This window comes from Lepidochelys olivacea, assembly GCF_965140295.1.
Source record: "Lepidochelys olivacea isolate rLepOli2 genome assembly, chromosome: 12".
Lineage (NCBI taxonomy): Eukaryota > Metazoa > Chordata > Testudines > Cheloniidae > Lepidochelys > Lepidochelys olivacea.
Genome location: NC_140422.1, coordinates 18,699,696 through 18,721,485, shown reverse-complemented (window position 1 = coordinate 18,721,485; position 21,790 = coordinate 18,699,696). Strand labels below are relative to the sequence as shown.

Below are 21,790 nucleotides of genomic sequence, written 5' to 3'. Positions count from 1 at the left end.
TGCCTGTCCACCGGAATCTCTTGTCGTTGCACCTTTTATTTGTCTGTGTAGATTTTTAATATTTCCAATTTGTAAAAATAATATATTATTATTTGGAAGCGACTACCCGCCAGGAGCATGCATCGGTTTGCAGTGCTTGCCAAGCAAACTGCGGCAAGCCCGGGCTGTAAAGGGCCACCCTGCAGGAATGGAAGGAGAGACGTGGCTTTGCGGTGTATTGCCTCGCTGGTGAAGGGAAAACAGCACCAGCAGCGCTTTACGCAGCGCACTTGTCCGGGGAGAGAAAGACTGGTGCGTTGGAACAGCGCTGCCAAGGCCTCTGCGGTGAAAATCAACGAGAAGACGAGCCGGGAGAAAATCCTGACGCTGGAGTCCATGAACCCCCAGGTGAAAGCGGTGGAGTACGCCGTGAGGGGCCCCATTGTCCTGAAAGCTGGCGAGATCGAGAAGGAGCTGCGGAAGGTGAGGCGCGTGGCGCGGCTGGGATGAGCGCTCGCGCTGGTTCCCGGACCACTTCCCTCCAGTCCTGGGTGCCCGGCAGAGGGCGATGGGCCAGGTGTTGCTCTCTATCTGCCGGGGGCCGTGCTGGGCCAGCCCCTGGCCCCTCCTCCGATGCCGCAGCTCCTGATTGGGGCTGGGGGAACCCTGGAAGGAAGGCACGTTCCTGCACGTTGATAACCAGCGGCAGAATTAGCAAAAGAAAACGTGGTAAATATCAGACACAGCCTTGGAACATCTCAGCGCTTTCTCAAGCCCCCTACTTCCCCCACGCTTGCTTCTCCTAACATTTTAGGAAATGGCTTTGTAACCACTTCTAGATAAGGCATTGACAGGGTGAAAATGCGGTGCGGTGAAGTTCTATATAAATGGACGGGCAGGTTAAAAATTAATACTTAAAACAATTTTCTTACCTTTGTTAGACTCTTACATTAGAACTTAACTAATTTTCGCCCCATACCACGTTTTGTTTGAAGTTGAGTGAGGGTGCTGCTGAATGAAAGCATGTTTTTGTTATCACCCATTTTTGTTAATGGATTTTGTGGGAAATGTCTTGTCATTTTATGTAACTTCACAATACCTAGAGTAATATAGCCCTCATCCTGATTGGTGACATGGATGCTAGGGCAGAAGAAATAAATAATATCAATACTTCCCCCCCCTCACTCCCCCCAAAAATACTCAGTTAACTGTCCTTGTTCTTTTAAAATCTTAATCTAATGTAGTGTAGCACTATATGTACAAGAAGTGTTGTTATAGTTACAAAACTAGCCAGGCCTCTTTGGAGGTGGAAGAGGAAAAAGACAATAAACAGATGCTCTCTCCAGTAACATTTGTTACTGTCTCCGGCATAATTGAACAGGTCAGCTGACATATACACTGTGAAAGTAGTATTATTTTTCTTTTTCTGCCTTGGCCCTCTAACTCTCTTTGGTGTAATCCAGTGCCCCTTTGTGTTTACACAAAAAGGTGAGTGATTAGTTTTCCCTATACAGTGGATGCATTTAAAATATTCACTCTGATTTTAGAGCTACTATAAGTTTAAGTGGTGTTCCCAGTTTTAAATATCGGGAATATCTCTGAAACATGTATTATCACTAGAACTGAAAAGATCTTAATCACATCCACTATACCCATCGTAGTTTTGAATACTTCAGGTCCCTGCTACTCCCTTCTTCTTTTTTCAAGCTGAAGTCATTAAGGCTATGTCTACACTACAGCTTATGTCAGATTAATTTGTCACTGTGGGGTGTGAGTAAACCAACTCCGTGAGCAACATAAGTGTTGATGTGGACAGCGCTGTGTTGGTGGGAGAGTTTCAGCTACTGCTGCTCTCAAGGGTTGAACTAGTTAAGCCAACCGGAGAGCTCTCTCCTGTGGGCTTAGAACAGTGGTTCCCAAATTGTGGGTTCTCGGGGAGGGAAAAATTCCCTAATGGCGGACAGAGCTGTCCCTAGGGACCCTGGGCAGCACAGGGCCAGCAGCCCGGAGCCCCTGGACTTCCAAGAGCTAAGCAGATCAAAGCAAGCATATCTCTCACACTGAGGAGATTTGAAATTCAAGACTCCTTATAAGAAATCGAAAGGGAGGTGGATATTTTTTGCTGTTTTTAAAATTAAATAGGCAGCTAGTATTGTTTTTTAAAATTATTATGAAGAACAAGTTAAGCTTTGTTGTAATGTGCGTTCTTTGCTTGGACTTCTCAAGACCTGAATGCTTGTGTAAGAGGAATACTTGTGTAGGATTTCTCTGCCTCTTATGCAGTTTGCTCCCTCTGTGCTATCCCTCCCATGCATTACATTCCAAAACATTTCTTGGGGATTGGCCTCTAAAACTTGCTTGCAGGATTCTCACCGTCACTCTGTCATACAATGGAACTCTGTGCGATCTCTGGTTTTAGGAACAAAATATAAACACTTCCAGCATATTTGGTGAGTGTATGTTTCTTTTGCTAACTAGTGTTGTCCCCTACCTTGATTATGGTTGGAAAAAGCCTTTTTATGTAACCTGGAAAACAAATGAATATATTTTCCCAGTTCTTCCATCCTTCTCTCTGTAAGCATATGCGTCCATGATACACAAAGTACCTGAGAGTTCCTTGTTAACATAGGAAAAAGTCACTGCTAATGGTTTTTATAAAATGTAATTTTCACCTGTTTGGTTTCTGCTTATGTGGCAGATTTTTCCATGTAAAAAAACAAGTTTTTTTTTTCTCAAAACAGCACAATGGAATATTATCAATGACCATCTGTATTTAGGTCCACATGACTATGCATCGGCTGAAGACAGATAAAACAAACATAGTTTACTGAGCCAACTAGTGCCTAGTGGGAAGGGGAAGGAGCAGGATATGTGAAAAAGCTGAGTAAGTGTATCTGCAAAGAACGTTGTGATCCACCTAAATATGCAAAAGCAGCTGCAGTCAACACTTTCCTCTCTTGCTTTTGTGCTCAAGTTGATCACTTCTTTCCTTGAATCCTTAACAGCATTCTGAGAGGCACAATTATGCACTTTTAACATCTATTTCTTAAACAAACCCCCAGCTAGTAGAATGCTGTTCTATACAAGCAGTGGGTGGCTTTTTATGAACAGAATGATAAGATGGAGAGATGGCAGATGGAGTGTCTTCCCCTTCTCTCTGTGTTGAGAAGGGATGCCAACCCCTTGTCAGTGAGGTTCATACCCCCCAGGCACCTCCATATTAATGACAGGTTTCAGAGTAGCAGCCGTGGCACCTTAGAGACTAACAAATTTATTTGAGCATAAGCTTTCATGAGCTACAGCTCACTTCATCGGATGCATGCAGTGGAAAATACAGTGGGGATATTTTAAATACACAGAGAACATGAAATACACCACACACACTGCAATGAGAGTGATCAGGTAAGGTGAGCTATTACCAGCAGGAGAGAGAAAAGAAACCTTTTGTCGTGATAATCAAGGTGGGCCATTTCCAGCAGTTGACAAGAACGTCTGAGGAACAGTGGGGGGGAATAAACATGGGGAAATAGTTTTACTTTGTGTAATGACACATCCACTCCCAGTCTTTATTCAAGCCTAAGTTAATTGTGTCCAATTTGCAAATTAATTCCAATTCAGCAGTCTCTCCTTGGAGTCTGTTTTTAAAGTTTTTTTTATTGAAGAATTGCAACTTTTAGGTCTGTAATCGAGTGACCAAAGAGATTGAAGTGTTCTCTGACTGGTTTTTGAATATTATAATTCCTGATGTCTGATTTGTGTCCATTTATTCTTTTACGTAGAGACTGTCTGGTTTGGCCAATGTACATGGCAGAGAGGTGTTGCTGGCACATGCTGGCATATATCACATTGGTAGATGTGCAGGTGAACGAGCCTCTGATAGTGTGGCTGATGTGATTAGGCCCTATGATGATGTCCCCTGAATAGATATGTGGACACAGCTGGCAATGGGCTTTGTTGCAATGATAGGTTCCTGGGTTAGTGATTTTTTTTGTGTGGTTGCTGGTGAGTATTTGCTTCAGGTTGGGGAACTGTCTGTAAGCAAGGATTGGCCTGTCTCCCAAGATCTGTGAGAGTGATGGGTCGTCCTTCAGGATAGGTTGTAGATTCTTGATGATGCGTTGGAGAGGTTTTAGTTGGGGGCTGAAAGTGACGGCTAGTGGCGTTCTGTTATTTTCTTTGTTGGGCCTGTCCTGTAGTAGGTAACTTCTGGGTACTCTTCTGGCTCTGTCAGTCAGTCCTGTTAATGACTGCTCCTCATTCTTAGGAAGTGCATGTGTTCAAAGTTGCCTTTTTCCCCTCCCCCATCTTCTTTTGCATAAGAGGTTGAAACTCTCTGTTTAATATAAACTGTGCCATAGTTATTAAGAAGTGACCAACGGTCTCATTAATTTTTTTCAGTCCAATTACATTTCATATTGGCATGTCAAGCTGAACACATTACCAAAGTATTAAATAAAAAGCCTCTCCCTCAGGCAGTCTGTCCTGGATAGGTGTCCACTGCGTTTTGGGAGATTTAGCCTGGTGTCTTCATCATTTTATTAGGTTTCAGAGTAACAGCCGTGTTAGTTAGGCTCTAAGGTGCCACAAGTACTCCTTTTCTTTTTGCATCATTTTATTGTACTTTTCTGAAATGGTGGCCAGTAGTGTCCTATTCACTTTGCAGTATCATTCTTTCATTTCAGGGTTACACGCCGTTTTTCCTCCTCACTTTTTGACGGAAGAGGTTTTGATTAATTTTGGTAATTGAAGAAAATGTTTTTTCTTGAACTCCCTCCTATTTTGGACATTGGAGTTTGCTTATTTTTTTTTTAAGTTTCTCTTGCAGTGTAATGTATGTGGGTCTAACCCTGAAGACCACCTTGAAATTCCAGCTGGAATAGAATAAGATCGCTTGCTTAGTTGTGCAGGTGGAGCACATTGTATGTGAACTGCATGGATTTCACTGGATTCCAGCTTGCATCAATGTGAAAAAAAGTGAAGTTTTTAATCTGTAGATAATGGGCTGTCCGAAATGTTAATTTGGTTTTTGACTAAATGGAAATATATAACATTTTTTTGCAAAAAGTGTCAGCTTTCTGCAAAAGATTTTTACTTTTGTTGAAAAACCAAACACCCCCAAAACTTTGGCTGAAAACTGATTTATTTATTGGGAGATGCCACCAGTTTTCTGTTGTCTGGGCTCCCCAGCTGGGCTGTGTCTCCCTTGATGCACCATGGTGGCTTAGCAAGCAGGAGAAGACTGTGTTGTATCATGGGAAATGTGGTCCAGCCAGGAGGACTGGGCCATTGAGAAGAGGTGGGCCATGAGGCACATGAAATGGAGCTCTCATGAGACATTGCAGTGGCATTTTCAAATAGAAATTTTTCAGATTTTGACCAAAATTTTCCGCAGGAAAAACGTCACTTTCTGACCAACTGCAAGATAAAATTTCCATGCTTTGGGTCAAGGCTACCATGTAGACCCTTTCCGTGTTTGAGCACCATTGTGATAGTGAGAGTAACTCTGCTACTTCTGGTAGTAGTCCCTTTGGTAGGAGTAGGTTTGAATTTCAGAAGGGCTCGAGGCAGTGTGCTTTCAGGGGAGGGCCTTCAACATCTACAATTTGCTTCTCCCAACTGCTAGAAATTGCTAACTTTCGAGGCCTGGTGCAAAGTTCATCTCCTCACTTTGACTTTTTCCGAGGAGAAGACTAAGCAGCACATGGTGGTGGTATAGTGATTGGAAGAGGCAGGGTAAGGGGATTCTGTTTTGTTGACCCTTTTTAGTGCTGAGTTGGAAATGGATTTTTTAAAATAAGATATATGATGGTCATATTTTTAAATTAAAAATTAAACAGAATATATTGAAGAGCAAAATATTTGTTGTAGAAATGCATGCTCATTGTTGACCTCTCCTACTTTTCAAATCAACACATTCTTGGAATGGAATTTTCTTTGATCTATTGTTACAAAAGTTAATTTAATACAAATCACCATTGTATTCTGAAGGATTGAGCTCAAAATACTCCCAGTGCTGAGATAGTTTAATCATTGCCACCATCCCAGAAGTCTTATTTGCAATATATGTAGGAAGCATTTTCAGACCAGGGTGAGTAAAGTTCATCCCGTTGAACTCCACAATAGGGTCTGCAGTCACTCACCTTTAAGGAGACAGTGGTGTCCCATCTGATTCTAAGCACCCAATGCAATGTACTCCATTTTAATGCTGTTTTATTGTCACCTCCCAGCAATTGCCAGTATGTGTCCCCCAGCCTCAAATACATTCCCCCTAGTTTAGACAAAGTTTCAGTGCCCCTTTCCAGAGTAACAGCCGTGTTAGTCTGTATTCGCAAAAAGAAAAGGAGTACTTGTGGCACCTTAGAGACTAACCAGTTTATTTGAGCATAAGCTTTCGTGAGCTACAGCTCACTTCATCGGCTGCATACTGTGGAAAATACAGAAGATGTTTTTATACACACAAACCATGAAAAAATGGGTGTTTATCACTACAAAAGGTTTTCTCTCCCTCCCACCCCACTCTCCTGCTGGTAATAGCTTATCTAAAGTGATCACTCTCCTTACAATGTGTATGATAATCAAGGTGGGCCATTTCCAGCACAAATCCAGGTTTTCTCCCCAACAAACCCAAATATTCATTAAAAATGTTATTTCAGTTCAGGAATTAAGTACCAACTTCCCTCCCTTGCTCATGTCATTCACTGATTTTTTTCTCATGAATTCACCATCTTGCTATTTGTTTAAACCCCAACTTTTCTCTTATTCTAGCTACTGAAATGTGAGGTATTATACCTAAGCCTATGTACATTGGTTTTCAGAATGTGGGGATGGGATTTCTACCACTAACCCAACATCACTGGTGTTCTGTTCATTGTGCGAAAGCAGTAACATTTTAGTGTCTAACCAATTAAAAACATTTCAAGTCATAATCTCTTGAGTCCACAGAACATGTTCCTTTTGATTTATAATTCTGAAGAGTGATTATGACAAAACTCCAGGTTTCATCTCTATTGTGCCTTAATGATGATGTATCAAAGGGGCTGAAGAAAAAATATTCTGTCTTTTTAATGATTGAATAGGTATCACTTGCAACCTTTCTTCTTCCCCCCCCTCCCATTCCCAAATCATGCTTGATCAACAACAAAGTTTTGGGATGGGGACTACATGGCTCAAGAGATTGGTAATGGGTCCTAAAGCTTTTCACCTATGGGATGCTAGTTTGGGTTGGTAGTGACTGTAAGTGGCTACTTTCTGATTGCTGCTTATTGGCTAATATGATATAGGAGGGATTGAGCAAGTCCATATCCCAGTAAACATGTGTCCTCGTCACAAAAAGCACCAACCTCTTGACACTAACTGGTAGGCCAAGGGTGGGGAAACTCTTGCCAGCATTATGCATCTGGCCTGCAGATTCATTTTGTCCGGCTCGCAGCAAGTCTCCACGCCGCAAGCCTGAAGCCTCGGTGTCGTCCTTCCCCCCCCCCCCCCCCGCCCAAGGCTGGAGCCACAAGCGCCGGCTCGCCAGCATGTCTCTGCAGCCCTTAGGTGGAGGGGCGATCAGGGAAGCTCTGTGTGCTGCCCCCACTGCCAGCTATGCAGCTCCCATTACCCAGGAACCGTGGTCAGTGGGAGCTGTGGGAGTGGCACACACGGGCAGCGTGCACTGCGCAGAGCCGCCTGGCCCCTCCGCCTAGCGGCCGGACATGCCAGCCACTTCCGGGAGCAGCACAGAGCCAGGGCAGGCAGGGAGCCTGCCTTAGCCCCACTGCACCGCTGACTGGGAGCTGCCTGAGGTAAGCACTGCCCAGCCGGAGCCTGCACCCCAAACTCCCTCCTGCAGGTCTGAACCCCCTCCCACATCCTAACTCCCTCCCAGAGCCCGCACTCCCTCCCACACGCCAACCCCCTGCTATAGCCCTGAGCCCGCTCCTGCACTTCAAACCCCTTGGCCCCAGCCCGGAGCCCCCTCCTGCACCGCAAGCCCCTCATCCCCAGCCTCACTCCAGAGCCCTCACCTCCAGCCGGAGCCTTCAGCCCCTCCATTACCGGAGCCCCCTCCCACACCCCAACTCCTCATTTTTGGCCCCACCCCAGAGCCTAAGGGGAAGACCTGAACCTCCATGACCCGCCCGCGGGGCTGGAGCTGGAAGCACCTGCTTGCCCTGCTGCAGGGGGAAGCCCCGAGCCTCTGCCCGCTGTGGGTCTGTGTGTGGCTCCCGGCTGATTTTTTTTTTTTTTTTTTTTTCTGTGGGTCAATGGCCCCGGTAGAAAAAAGATTCCCCACCTCTATGGTAGGTAAAGAACTGAGTGGGCCTGGAGATTGAAGTATGTTTGAGGGGTAAGAGCTACAGCTCAGAATTGAAATGTGCAATCTGACAGTAGTAGCTTCTAAAGTGAAACTGTCAAATTAAGTCACACGTTGTATACAAATAGTTCTTTATTCAGTTGTCAGTAACAACTTATATTGGTTCAAGTGAAAAAATTTATATTCATTTTACTCTTCACTATTTAAGCCGTTGGTTTACTTTCTGCACTTAACTCTGTTTGGACAATGGCAGTAATGAAATCACTTCAACTTTAATAGTCCTAATTTCAGGTTTCATGTGCTGTAATGTTTGGGTTAAAAGTACTGGTGTGAATGTTTGTTTGGTAACTCCTTTTCTTTTTTTTTTTCTTTTTTCCTTTTGAGGTTTTTAAATTGCATGGAAACGTCTCTTCTGACTTACTAGCCTAATTTAAGGCTAAATGTGGGTTGACAGTGTCCTGGAGCTGTGGAAAGGTACAACAACAAACAGTTTAGACACTGACATGCAGATATATGATTTGACATTCAGAAAAAAACACAAATGAAATGAATTATTGATCACACTCAAACACAGGATGGCTAATTTAATATGAAAATTGATGTTTAGCCTAATATGTCCTGAGCAGGGGGAGAAAGCGATAGAGAAACCTCTCCTGGAGATAGCTGTTGACCTCATCAAGACAGTCAGAACTGTTCTTCCTCATTTGCCTGCACATGTTATGTAAAAGGAAGATACAGTAGTGCAGTGGTCTCCAACCTTTTTACGCCCACTTTTTGAATTTAAGGGCAACCCAGGATCTACCCAGCTCACTCCATCTCCCCCCTGCCCCGTTACTCACTCTCCCCCACCGTCACTTGCTTTCACCGGGCTGGGACAGGGGTTGGGGTGCAGGAGGGGATTTGGGGTGCTGGTTCTGGGAGGGGGGTCAGGGCTGGGGCAGGGGCTTAGGGTGCAAGAGGGGGTGAGGGGTGCAAGCTCTAGGAGGGTGTTTGGGTGCAAGAGGGGGCTCCGAGCTGGGGCAGAGCATTGGGAGCCGGGGGGGGGGGTGCAGGGTGCTGGCTCTGGGAGGGGGGTCAGGGCTGGGGCAGGGGGTTGGAGTGCAGGAGGGGACTGCAGGCTGGGGCAGGGCGTTGGGAACCAGGAGGGGGTTTGGGGTACTGGCTCTGGGAGGGGATCAGGGCTGGGGGTTGGGGTGCAGCCTCCCGCTGGCCGGCACTTATCTTGGTCGGCGGCGCAGCGAAGCTAAGGCAGGCTTCCTGCCTGCCTTGGCCCCATGCCACTCCTGGAAGGGGCTAACGCACCCCTGCAGTCCCTGCGGGGGCAGGGTGCACATGGCTCTGCACACTGTCCTTCTCTGCAGACACCACCTCTAAAGCTCCCATTGGCCACAGTTCCTTGTTCACAGCCTGCGGGGGCAGTGCTTGCAGGCAGGAGAAGTGTGCGGAGACCTCTGCTCCCTCGCACTCCTGGGGCTGTGCGGCCATGCTCTCCGCTTCTGAGAGCGGCGTGGGACTGTGGAAGGCAGGAAGATCGCAGTTTTCTGGGAGAGTCCCCGGGATTGACCAGTCGATCAAGATTGATGGGATTGACCACTGGAGTAGTGAAATCTTGCTTTCTGTAACACTGGTGCAAACTGATGCAGGTTAGGATGAGAAAGTTGAATCGTTTTATGATTTTGGTAAACGTTACTTGTTTGATGTTTTTCTGCATAAAATCACGTTGTGAACAAAGAGAATGTTATGCGATATGCCGTTAGTTTTACAATTTGCACAGAGACCTTATTTCCACTGCTTTGATAGTTAAATGGAAAAACGTTCTTCAGAAGAACATGCAACTTTTAAAAATGTTCCCCAAACTTCTAATTTATTTTTCCAGGGTAATTACACCATGCCCTGATAAACACTGCTATATGTGTTCAGCAGAATGCAATCCACAAGACACAATAATTCAGTCTTCTCATGAAATATAATGGCAAAATCTTTTCCAAGTTATTCCACTATAATTTAGGAGTTTCTTTAATGGAAGGCCTAATCACATGTCCTGAGTATTATGTTATTCCTTTATTTAAAAAATGTTATAATTAAATCTTACATATTTTTTTTTATGTTCATAGACATTCCTCTGACTGGAATCTCGCTGGTACATTTAAATAAAAATAATCATCTTTTGCAACATACTCCTGTTGTTTGTAGCGTAGCCACTGGCTTTTAGTACCACCAATTACCTCATCCTACTCCAGGGGACATTAAAGCTCAGCACTGCTATTTCAAGTCAGAATCCAGACTCCTCATTCTCTTTCCCCATCAACTACAGTTTTTGTCAGCTTGAATTACACATGCATAACACAAACTCAAAGCCATGCTCTGTGGTAAGCAGGTCAGGTTTTTTTGCTTTTGAGAGCTGGTTTAATAACAGAAGATTAGAATGCTAATTCAGGCCTTGAAGTTCCTATTAGTTAGGTGCCCGAGGGTGGTGCTTTTTAGGTCTTTTTTTTTTTTTTTTTTAAATACTTGGCCTCTGGGGTACCCAGCTCAGTCGTGGTGAAAATTTTTTGTCTTCTCTTCCCATTAGTTATGTAGCCTTCTCTTATTTGTGCAATCCACAAAACAGACAGGCCTGGTTTATGTAAGGAATTAAAAAAAGAAATGGTTCTCTAATGTGGCACCGCTAGAGAGCTGAGACCTGTGAGAGGAGCGAGGAAGAGATGGAGATGAAGGTGAAACAATGAGAGAGACAAGAATGGGCAAAGACTGAAAATAAGAAGCATTTGCTGATCTGGCTTCTTAAGAGGTAGTGGGGATTTCAAAAAAAGGAGGAGTGCTGCAGCGGTAGAAGAGGCAAACTGAACCTATTCCAAAGGAGATGACCCACAGACTGAGGAAAGGGAATGTTAATGGGGATGATGGAACCTTTTGTTTCCAGGTTGCCTGTTGAAATCCAGCCCAAGAAGGTAGCAACTGAAAGTTATTGCCTGTCATAACTTCAGTCCGGTTCCAGTCAAAACCCACCATCCCTGCAATTATCCCTCTTGTTGACAATCTCAGCAGAAGGGCTAAAGAGCAAGCCTTTCATCCCCAGATTTGAGGTGAAGCACTTGGACACTTGCACAACAGCTTATTGTGTTCACTGGTTCTTAATCTCCCCTTCACCCGCCTCTTCTCCCCCTCCCCCAAAATACCTCTTCAGTATACAGAGCTGTCAATGCAGCTTCTATTTCAAGACCCAGACTTGCACAACTTCTGGCCCTTTCTTCATTTAAAAAAAAAGGGGGGTGAGACCTTGAAGCAGAAATGGAAAAAATTACAGTTGTGTTATGCATAAATTTATTCCTGTTTCCTACATTCCTCTGAAAGGATTCCACCGCTAACTGTTAACTCCAGAATGAGGAAAGGTGAGGGCATGTGTGGCAGACGGGGTTCCAAGGAATTGATGTTTTTTGTTGGTTAACTAACTAGGGCTCTCTCTTTACTGCTAAAGAAAGGTAGGTTTTTACTGTTAGATAACTAGTGTGCGTTAGCCATCCAAGTGAAAAATCACAGTGGAGGCAAGGCACTGTAGTTTTACCATGAAGTAAGTTAGGTGAGGTCAGTCATCGTCGGGGGGGGAGGGGGGTATAGTTGACCTTGCCTAGCTACCTCATGGTAAAAGCTTCAGGTATCTTGTCTCTACTGGGATTTTACAGTGAGATACTTACTGTGCTTTTAAAAAACTACAAACCAACTCCTGCATACACTTTTTGGCAGGGAAGTCATAGCCTAGATTTAAGGAGCAGGTAATATATTTACTTTTCTGCGATTCAGACGCTAACTGCTATGAGGTTGGCTAGACCTCATTAAACTAATCTCTTCCCCTCCCTCCTGTGACAGGTTAACCTGGGAGCTCCGCCTTATGTGAGGAAAGGCTAGACTCTTGCACTTCACTAGATGAAGAAGTGGCTTCTGTAGGCCTCCTTTTAAAAAAAAAAAAAAAAAAAAAACAATCAAGGAATGCTATGGCATTCATGGATGAAAAGTGAGAAGATGGAGGGGTCTCTAGCTGCATGGCTTGTTTTTGTTGGTCATTTGTCTTGTTTGTCAAGATGTTTCTGTTCCAGTTTTGTTAATATATGGCTCGGGAACTGTCATGTGGTCCCTTTGAAATGTGTTTTACAGCTCAGAACAAGCATAATATAGTATCTTACTCTAAGGCAAAATTCCACCTCTTACACAGTGAACCAAATCCAGCCTCATTGTAAGCAAGAGCAACTGCCATTACTGTGAGTAGGAATTTTGGCTACATTTTCCAGAGTTGATTTTGACCATTTCTTTGAGCCTTTTTATTTGTAATTTTAAACTTAAAATCAAATGAAGATGGTCTTTGTTCTCCGTGGACCTCCAACTTATTTGAAGAAAGCAACATATTACCAATCCATTATTTTATTAGTCAGAAATGATACTGGATGCTGAGGAGCAGGAATGGATGTAATACAGATTCAGTAAAACTGCTGAACCCTAAAAATCAGATTTTGAATTATGAAGGATCTGTAATTCATTCCAAGCACTTCTCCTGTCAGCATTAAACCCAGAACGCTCTGTCTTGACAAGCAAAAAGGGTGTGTCTTTTAAATTGTGTTGACTTAAAATTTTGAAAAATGTATTCTTTGAGTCTATTGAATCGGGATAAGTTAAGACCTTCAGCTGCGTCTTCCCTCTCTACCTGTTCCATTTCAAAGGAAGCTTGAATGTTATCGTTTTCCTGTCTCTGAATGGCATCATCTGCAGTAACAGAAATCGACTAAGATCTTAAGAATTCACATGCCCATGGGGACCATTATTACCTTCACCACATCTAGTCTCTATGCTAATACCCACTGGCTTCTTGATAAAGAAATGTAACCGTAACAGTCCCGTTCATAACACTTGATGCAGACAAAAGAAGACAGTCCAATTGCCTGGTCCTACAAACCAGTGCACTTAAAGTTTTATTTTCTATTCTTTTTATCCTTTTAAAGAGAGCTCTGATTACAAGCTAGTGTTCAAGTGCTTTCCTTCTATTCTCGTAATGGATTCAATTCCTCATAGGAGAAGTATGGCTAGAAAAAGTAGCCAGCTGTTTAGATTTCACAGATCAAGCATTTTAAATGCTAGTGTTTTTACTATTAACTTTTACATTAGTTAACACCTAAAATCTCCAATCCTAGTATCTCTGCAAACACATAATATAGTACGACACATTTTCTAGCCATTGAGCTTGCAGTCTAATGAGACAAGACACAAACGTTAATTAGGCAGACAGTGCATAAATAAATAGTCAAAAGAACTAAACTTGTTTACATTTTTCCCTGTTTTTTATTTTCCTCAAGTCATCCTGCTTCCCCTCCCTTCCCTCTCTCCTGTTTGGGTACCCCAGTCAACCTGCTCCACCACTGATGACCCAAAATGCTCTCCTTTCATCCTGCCCACCTCACAGATGTAGTTTCAGGTCCAGTCTGGAGAGGAAGAAGGCGGGGGGGGGGGGGAATAAGTTACAGAATGGCCAGAAATGTATAAAGGCCTTGTGGAGGATCTCTAGGGTAGATAGAGGCATTATGGTCTCCATTGCATCATCTGTTGACATTTCCTGACTGGCTTCTCTTTCCCCATGGCCCGCCAGCAGGTTCTATAACTATTCTTTTACCTGAGATAATATTATGGGGCAGGTGTGTAAGACACTTGTTGCTTTTGGGCAGGGTGAGTAATGCATGTGATTATGTGCAATTTAAGATTTTTATCTTTCCACAAAACTGTGTTCTGGTATGTTGGACTGCTTGCCTCTGGTCATTTGCAGTATGCCCCTGCAAACAAAGCTGTCATAGAATCAAAACTCTCCGAACCCAAAGGCTCAGTCTACAGTGGGGCTTTCAGCTGCGTTATAACACTGCTTTATGAGACTTGTTTAAAGTTGGCTGTGGCTGAGCTGGGTTCTGATTATGACCTCATGCTTCACTGCTTATTCAGACAAAACTGTTAGACTAAGAAGTATGTGGTTGGGCTCATGATTGAGCTGGCTAGTGTGGACAGGGGCCTGATGGATGTGAAATCCATTTTAAAAGTGTATTGTAGGCTTGGTGTCTACCAAGGCCACCATTTAAACTTGATTTCACCATAGTTTAGCCCTGTCAACAGAAGCTGGATCAAACTTTATCTAAAACCCAGTTGGGCCATAATAGAATCTAGCAACTAGCTATTGCTAAATTCTGTTTGTTTCGTAGTGCAGGAAACGTTCTCTCTAACTTCTAGGCATTGTTGGCAGCATGGTTCTTTAAACTTGGGTCAATACCTGTGTAGACTAGGCCTAAAAATACTTGTAAAATATTTCTAAACTCTTCCTAAACTGGCATGTAATGACTTCAGATATGTGCTTTAAAATACATTTATTTTACTAGAGTTTGTTACTCATTATGCCAGTGTAACACTATGGAGGTTCACCCAAACCAGTAAGAGGTTGTGTCACCACCTGCTGTGTGACCCAGAGTCCTTGTGACTCAGAGCCCTGATACCATGCTCCCAGCACAATGGCCTCAACCTGGCTTCCACCAGCCTGATTACTCCTTAGGGTGAGACCAACCGCCTTTCCAGTCTTGATCTCCCCAAAGCCATCTCCCCTGTAGTGTCCAGTCTCTCTTACTGGACCCTCACAGAAGTTAACTTTACTGCCTCCACAGAGACAGATCATACAGCCTGTTAATTTAGCTGAGGACTTTGTCTTTCAGTTTGATACACAGAACTGAGATGATTTTGTAATAAAACAAGAATATGTTTATTAACAAAGAACAGATATTTATGTGATAAGCAGGGATCCTAGTTTTCTATGATAAAACCCCCCAAATTCTCCAATAGAAAAACATAAAAATCTGTGTTTTTCTGCGATTAAAATAAAACACTGAACTTTAGTTTCCCTAGCCACAATATATGTAGGTATCAGTAGAACAAAATGTTTTATTGTTATATTTACAATTTTTAAGCAAGTTCGAAGCCTACCACCAATGTGAAATTTGTCCTTACCAAACTCAGTGACATGGTCTTATGGGGTGATTTTTTTTTAACGTTTTCAGCATCTTTTCATAACTTCAGTTACAATTACAACAGTAACGGAGGCTGAAGTGAAAAATGAGTTGCATTAAAACACGAATCCCTATACGCCATTGAATAACCACTGTACGCCGGAAGTGGTTTATTGGAGTATGTTTAGCTATGTAAATTTAAAGCACAATCAAAATTGATCACAAGAGGGGGAGGTAGCGCCCATTGTATAAGTGACACTGGAACTTTCAGTAAAATTTAGTTAATATATGTTTTTATTTTTTTCACAAAATGTAAAAACTAAAGATTCTCTGTAAAAATGCAAATTCCTTGTTTTTCCATCGCAAACAGATTTCTAGGATCCCTGGTGATAAGTAAGAATAAAAGACATAGATATGGTTAAAAGTAAAACAAAAGAAAACATGCTTTCTAGTGACTAAAACTTAACTTCAGCACGTTGCAGTCTTTGTTTAAGCAGGTTTCTCAGTTCCAGATACTCTTGGTTTTCAGGCCAAGAGGATCCACTTTTCATTAGCTCAATGGGAACTACTTTGTCCCCTAGACCAGTGGTTCCCAAACTTTGACAACCTGTGAACCCCTTTCACTAAAATGTTAAGTCTCACAAACCCCCTCCTAAAAATGAATATTTCCAGGGATTTTCTCCTTTACCTCAGTATAAATTATAAAAGCAGTGATCTTGGAAATATAAAATTTGTTTTTATGACATGCTTATTACATGCTATTTATTATTAATTATTTTTTATCGTTACAGTATTTTTATTATGAAAATGGCAACACTCTTCCAAGATCTCACTTTCGTAGCTTGTATCACTTTGAATAAGCCTGTTATCAGACAAGGCTCCTATGTTTCATCAAGGAGTATCAGATGTGAAACAGCATGGTGGTATTTAAGAAGCCAACTCATAAAGAGTTCCTCCTACACAAGCATTCAGGTCTTGAGCAGTCCAGGCAAAGAATGCAGTTTACAGCAATGCTTAAACTTGTTCTTCATAATAATTTTAAAAAACAATACTAGCTGCCTATTTAATTTTAAAAACAGCAAAAGATATCCACCTCCCTTTCCATTTCTTATAAGGAGTCTTAAAGTTTAAATCTCCTCAGTGTGAGAGATTTGCTTGCTTTCATCTGCTTAGCTCTTGGAAGTCCAGGGCTGCTGGCTCCGTGCTCCCTAGGGACAGCTCTGTCCACCGTTAGGGAATTTTTCCCTGAGAACCCCCTATGACATTTCATGAACCCCCGTTTGGGAACCACTGCCCTAGACAATAGATGCTAACATGGCTCTTTGCCCTTGTTTATACTTCCCAAAGTCTACTGTCTCCGTTTCAAGAGCCAGGAAGGTTTTCTAGGGATGCAGGCTCCATCTTCAATCATGATTATTAAAATGTTTTTTCCTGCTCATTTAGCTCTATGACTTTGTTTGCCTTCTATGCAAATGTATTTTTCATTGTCCTCTGAGGTATTACCTGGCTCAGTTTACATTGTAGACACAGGAAAAGAGGCAAAATAACTTTCCTTTGTCTAGGACAGGCAGGGCTTATGCATTGCTTGCAGAGTATCTTTAAAAAAAATTTTCAGCATACAATTATAATTCTTTATACATCACCTGTACATATATTACATGATCATACTAATAACCTGCAAGTTACTGGTTTGCGTATGATACCTTATGCAACACCTTTTATGACAATAAGGTGTTGATTCAATGAATGTGCCCAGCCTAATGGGAGTTGTGATATGGTGTGCCCTCTGCCAGTTAGTACTGAGGGGCAACTAGGGTCACAGCAGGATAGGGACATCGTTCCTTAACTAAGCACAACCACTGTTCTAGCTTAATAATAATAACAACAATTAATAAACAATAATAATTATTAGCATTAGCGGGGAAAGAGGGAAAATTTTTCCAAGGACATCAAAGTGCACCTTTTTTCTTTGAGTCTGTGCCCAGAACTACACACACATATAATTCAAGTCCATCTTTTGTATTGCAAATGTGTGGGTAAAACTAGAGGCCGTGCTTTGAAAATGTGTCCTGTTTTTCTTTTGTAAGGTGCTTTGAGATCTGTTGATGAAAAATGCAGTGAAAAAGATATTACTAATTATTGTTATTGTATTATAATAAATAAGAAATAAATAAGCTATACCAGTTAAGTGGTAAAATAAATGATAGAAAAACTTGGTGTACTTTAGAACTAACAGCGCATTGTGAATTGTCTCACTTCAGGGAATCAAAAAGCCTTTTACTGAGGTCATTAAGGCCAACATTGGTGATGCACATGCAATGGGACAACAGCCCATCACTTTCCTTCGTCAGGTAATAATTTTATAAAATAATATTGTTTCTAATTCTGTTTCCTCTATAGAATATCAAAAAATTTCAGAAACCGTGATTTGCTAGAAAAATTTCTTGTAGCTAGACATTTGATTCCCCCAATATGACTGTAATGCACACCTACTCAATTGTTTTTTCACTATGTTACCAGTTGTGCTTTATAGCCTATGCATGTTGCATGCTTAATTGTTTGTTTGCTTGTGTGAATGGACGTTACTTCCATACATACAAGGGATGTGACACATGGAGCTACCAGTTCAGCTTTTCCAGTAGTGCCTCTACCATCAAAACTCCATAGTTTGCCTTCTAGTAGTCCCCACTGTGGCCCTCTTTTGCATGGGTCCCTCTACAGTATTCTCCCTCTTTTATGCCCCTGAAATGTCCACCTCCTGGCCCTTTGCTCACATCCTCTTCCAGCAAACCAGTTATTGGTAATATAGGTAAGGAAAACATAGACTGTTTTTAATCCAACAGTGTCCTTTTAGGGCCTGACTTTTCAAAGGTGTGGACAAACAGTTGTACACACCCAATTGCAAGTGCCTGATTTGTGTGTTCAAATACCACTTCTGAGCCTGCTGACCAAGTATTTGCATATGCATGTGGGGAGTTAAATGCATAGCAGACCTCTGTTCACAAATAGTCAATCTGAGTGTGCACAAGAGGTATTTGCATGCATAAATTGGGTTGCAGGCATCTTTTAAGGACCTTAATATCTTAACATCTCTGGGCTAGTTTTGAAGAATGTGTTTAGCATCCAGGCATGAGTTATATTGTGGAAACTATACCAAAACAAGAACAACTAAAGACTTGTAGCTACAAGTACATTTTCAGTGAACATCTTGTGCAATTATGCATGTAAAATCTTCAAATTGCATTTTATTTATTAATATTATGGCATCACTCAAAGGTCCCAATCAGGATTGGGGCCACATTGTACTGGGCGTTGTACAAACACAGATGATAAAAACAGTGCAGCTCACCATGTGATATACATACATGCATTAATTCTGCTACCATCTCTGACCAGCCAGGATACTATGGCCCATCCATATCATCCTGGTGAATGCATGCAAAATGAGGCAGAGATTGAGACAAATGAAAGCTGCTCTCAGTAGGGACCTCTTGATTTCCCTCACTGTGGCTTAAATTTCTTCATCATAGTTTATTTCCTTCAGAGCATGGTTCCACTTCTACCTGCTGTTCTCCCTTCATTTCTTATTTAAATACCTTTAGCAATTCAAATTAGTAAAATAAAGACTGCAAAAGTTATTTCAGAGAAGTATGACTAGGGCTGGGAGACTGGGGTTCATTTCCCACTTCTTCCATAGACTTGCTGAGTGATCTTGGGCAACTCCTCTTATCCTCACCTGTAAAATGGTGCTAGAAATAGCTATTCCTTTATCCCTTTTTCTGTTGAGATTGTACATTTTTCAGGGCAGGAATGATCCCTTACTATATGATTGTACAGTGCTTAGCCCAGTGGGGCCCCAATCTCAATCAACTGTAATACAAATAAGGAAAAAGAAATTTGCTGCTCTTAGCATTATTAATTCGGTTCCAAATTCTGATGACAAATATGTACACTTTTTATGATTTTTGGGGGTGGGGGGGGATTTATTTTTCATTGGTTTGAGACCTAATCTATTGATATCCTTCACCTCAAAGGAGCTAACTTTCATATTAACAACTTAAACATAACCAGTGCCATTGAGCAACTGATAGCAATAGTCAGTTTACAAAGTTTTTCTTGGTACTGTAGGTGGTTGCACTTTGTACATACCCAAACCTGTTGGACAGCCCAAGCTTCCCAGAAGACTCAAAGAAGAGAGCGAGACGGATCTTGCAGGGGTGTGGAGGAAATAGCTTAGGTAAGATTTTTATCTAGCCTCATTTGTTTTTAATTATAGGTCTGTTATTTTCTGTTTTAATATCTTAAGCTTGTGTAGTGATGGGCCTTTTAGAAAGGATGTAATTAGATGAACTTGGGTGGGGAGGAAGTGGCCCAAGAATCGTGAACGCGGAGTGTTTACAAGACTCTCTACTAACAAGATGGGGTTGATGCAGAAGATGGTAGGCAACCATTGGTGCGTAGGCACCGACTTCTACTGTTCCCGGTGGGTGCTCGTCCCTGCCCCTGCCTGCCTCTTTTCCGCCTCCTCCCTTGAGCGTGCCACGTCCCTGCTCCTCCCCCCTCCCTCCTGAAAAGTCCTAAGTGCCACCAAACAGCTGTTTGGTGGCGGGAAGCACTGGGAGGTAGGTGGAGGAGCAGGGATGCAGCACACTCAGGGAGGGAGGAGGAGGTGGGACAGGGAGTGAGAGGAGCTTGGCTGCTCATGTGTTCAGAGCACCCACTAATTTTTCCCCGTGGGTGCTCCAGACCCAGAGCAGCCACAGAGTCCGCGCCTGTGCACTGGTGCATGCTGTTGAGAGGTCAAGCAGTAAGCAGACTTCTCAGCAAGATTGTTATTGTATACACATTTCTGGATAACCCATTATCATAGTATATGGGCACTCAGAAAAATGACCCAAATTCTGTTCATTTGTCTAAGGCAGAGGTTCCCAAACTGTGGGCTGTGGCCCCAAGGTGCGCCACCAGTGCAACTGCATTCTCCAGTCAAACTGTTTGGTTTCAAAGATCTTGAAGCATTTCTTTGAGTGCACATTACTAGGGCTTTCTATCATTATGATTTTTTACATTAAAAGGAAAAGGAAAAGTACATACTTTATTTACAGTGTTATAGTTTATATGAATATAATCATTAGTAATTTTCCTCGAGGTGTTAATAGTGAGGCGCAGTGCCTACTGGAAAAATGTTGGGGAGCCCCTGGTCTAAGGTATATAAATTGCACATACACCTGGTTGTAAAATGTATTCTACCATTGTCCTTGTAGTCATTCTAATGACAGCTGAAATCAACCATGTTTACAAGACAAAATAACCCTAAAAGAACATGTTGAAGCTCCAAAACTGTTGTCTTGAACCTCGTGTCCTCCCAAAGGCCCATGTGTGTATTTAGAAATAAATAAAAACAACTTGGGCTGTCGATTAATCACAGTTAATTCCCGCTATTAACTCAAAAAAATTAATCGCACTGTTAAACAACAGAATACCAATTGAAGTTTATTAAATATTTGTGGATGTTTTTCTACATTTTCAAATATATGGATTTCTATTACAACACAGCATACATAGTGTGCAGTGCTCACTTTTATTATTATTTTTGATTACAAATATTTGCACTGTAAAAATGATAAACAAAAGAAATAGTATTTTTCAATTCACCTCATACAAGTACTGTAGTGAAAGTGTAACTTATAAATATAGAATTTGTTGGTTACATAACTGCACTCAAAAACAGAACAATGTAAAACTTTAGAGCCTGCAAGTCCACTCAGTCCTACTTCTTGTTCAGGCAATCGCTGAGACAAACAAGTTTCTTTACATTTACAGGAGATAATGCTGCCTGCTTCTTAGTTACAATGTCACCTGAAAGTGAGAACAGGCGTTCGCATGGCACTTTTGTAGCCAGCGTTGCAAAGTACTTACATGCCAGATATGCGAAACATTTGTATGCCCCTTCATGCTTCGGACAACATTCCAGAGGACATGCTTCCATGCTGATGATGCTTGTTTAAAAAAAAAATGTGTTAATTAAATTTGTGACCGAACTCCTTGGGGGAGAATTGCATGCATGTCTCCTGTTCTGTTTTACCTGCATTCTGCCGTATATAGCAGTCTCGGATGATGACCCAGCAGAACATGTTCGTTTTAAGAACACTTTCACAGTAGATTTGATAAAACGCAAAGAAGGTACCAATGTGAGATGTCTAAAAATAGCTACAGCTCTCGACCCAAGGTTTAAGAATCTGAAGTGCCATCCAAAATCTCAGAGGGACGACGTGTGGAGCATGCTTTCAGAAGTCTTAAAAGAGCAACACTCTGATGCAGAAACTACAGAACCCAAACCACCAAAATGGAAAATCAACCTTCTTCTGGTGGCATCCGACTCAGATGATGAAAGTAAACGTGCGTCGGTCTCCTCTTTGGATCGTTATTGAGCAGAACGCGTCATCAGCATGGCCCCATGTCCTCTGGAATGGGTGTTGAAGCATGAAGG

General features: G+C 42.3%; 1 protein-coding gene across 4 annotated transcripts in view; it reads left to right on the top strand.

The window, feature by feature from the left end:
* GPT2 (glutamic--pyruvic transaminase 2) overlaps positions 1-21,790 on the top strand; it is a 60,785-nt gene that overhangs the window by 13,590 nt on the left and 25,405 nt on the right. For 2 of the 4 annotated variants that reach the window (XM_084644298.1, XM_084644299.1), the window contains 3 exons: positions 100-462; positions 17,565-17,654; positions 19,432-19,540. In XM_084644298.1, the coding sequence (XP_084500424.1) occupies positions 100-462; positions 17,565-17,654; positions 19,432-19,540 (562 nt within the window). Of the gene's footprint in view, positions 1-99; positions 463-686; positions 709-11,626; positions 11,674-17,564; positions 17,655-19,431; positions 19,541-21,790 lie in introns of those variants that run through there. The other 2 variants (XM_084644301.1, XM_084644300.1) reach the window with 2 other exon arrangements.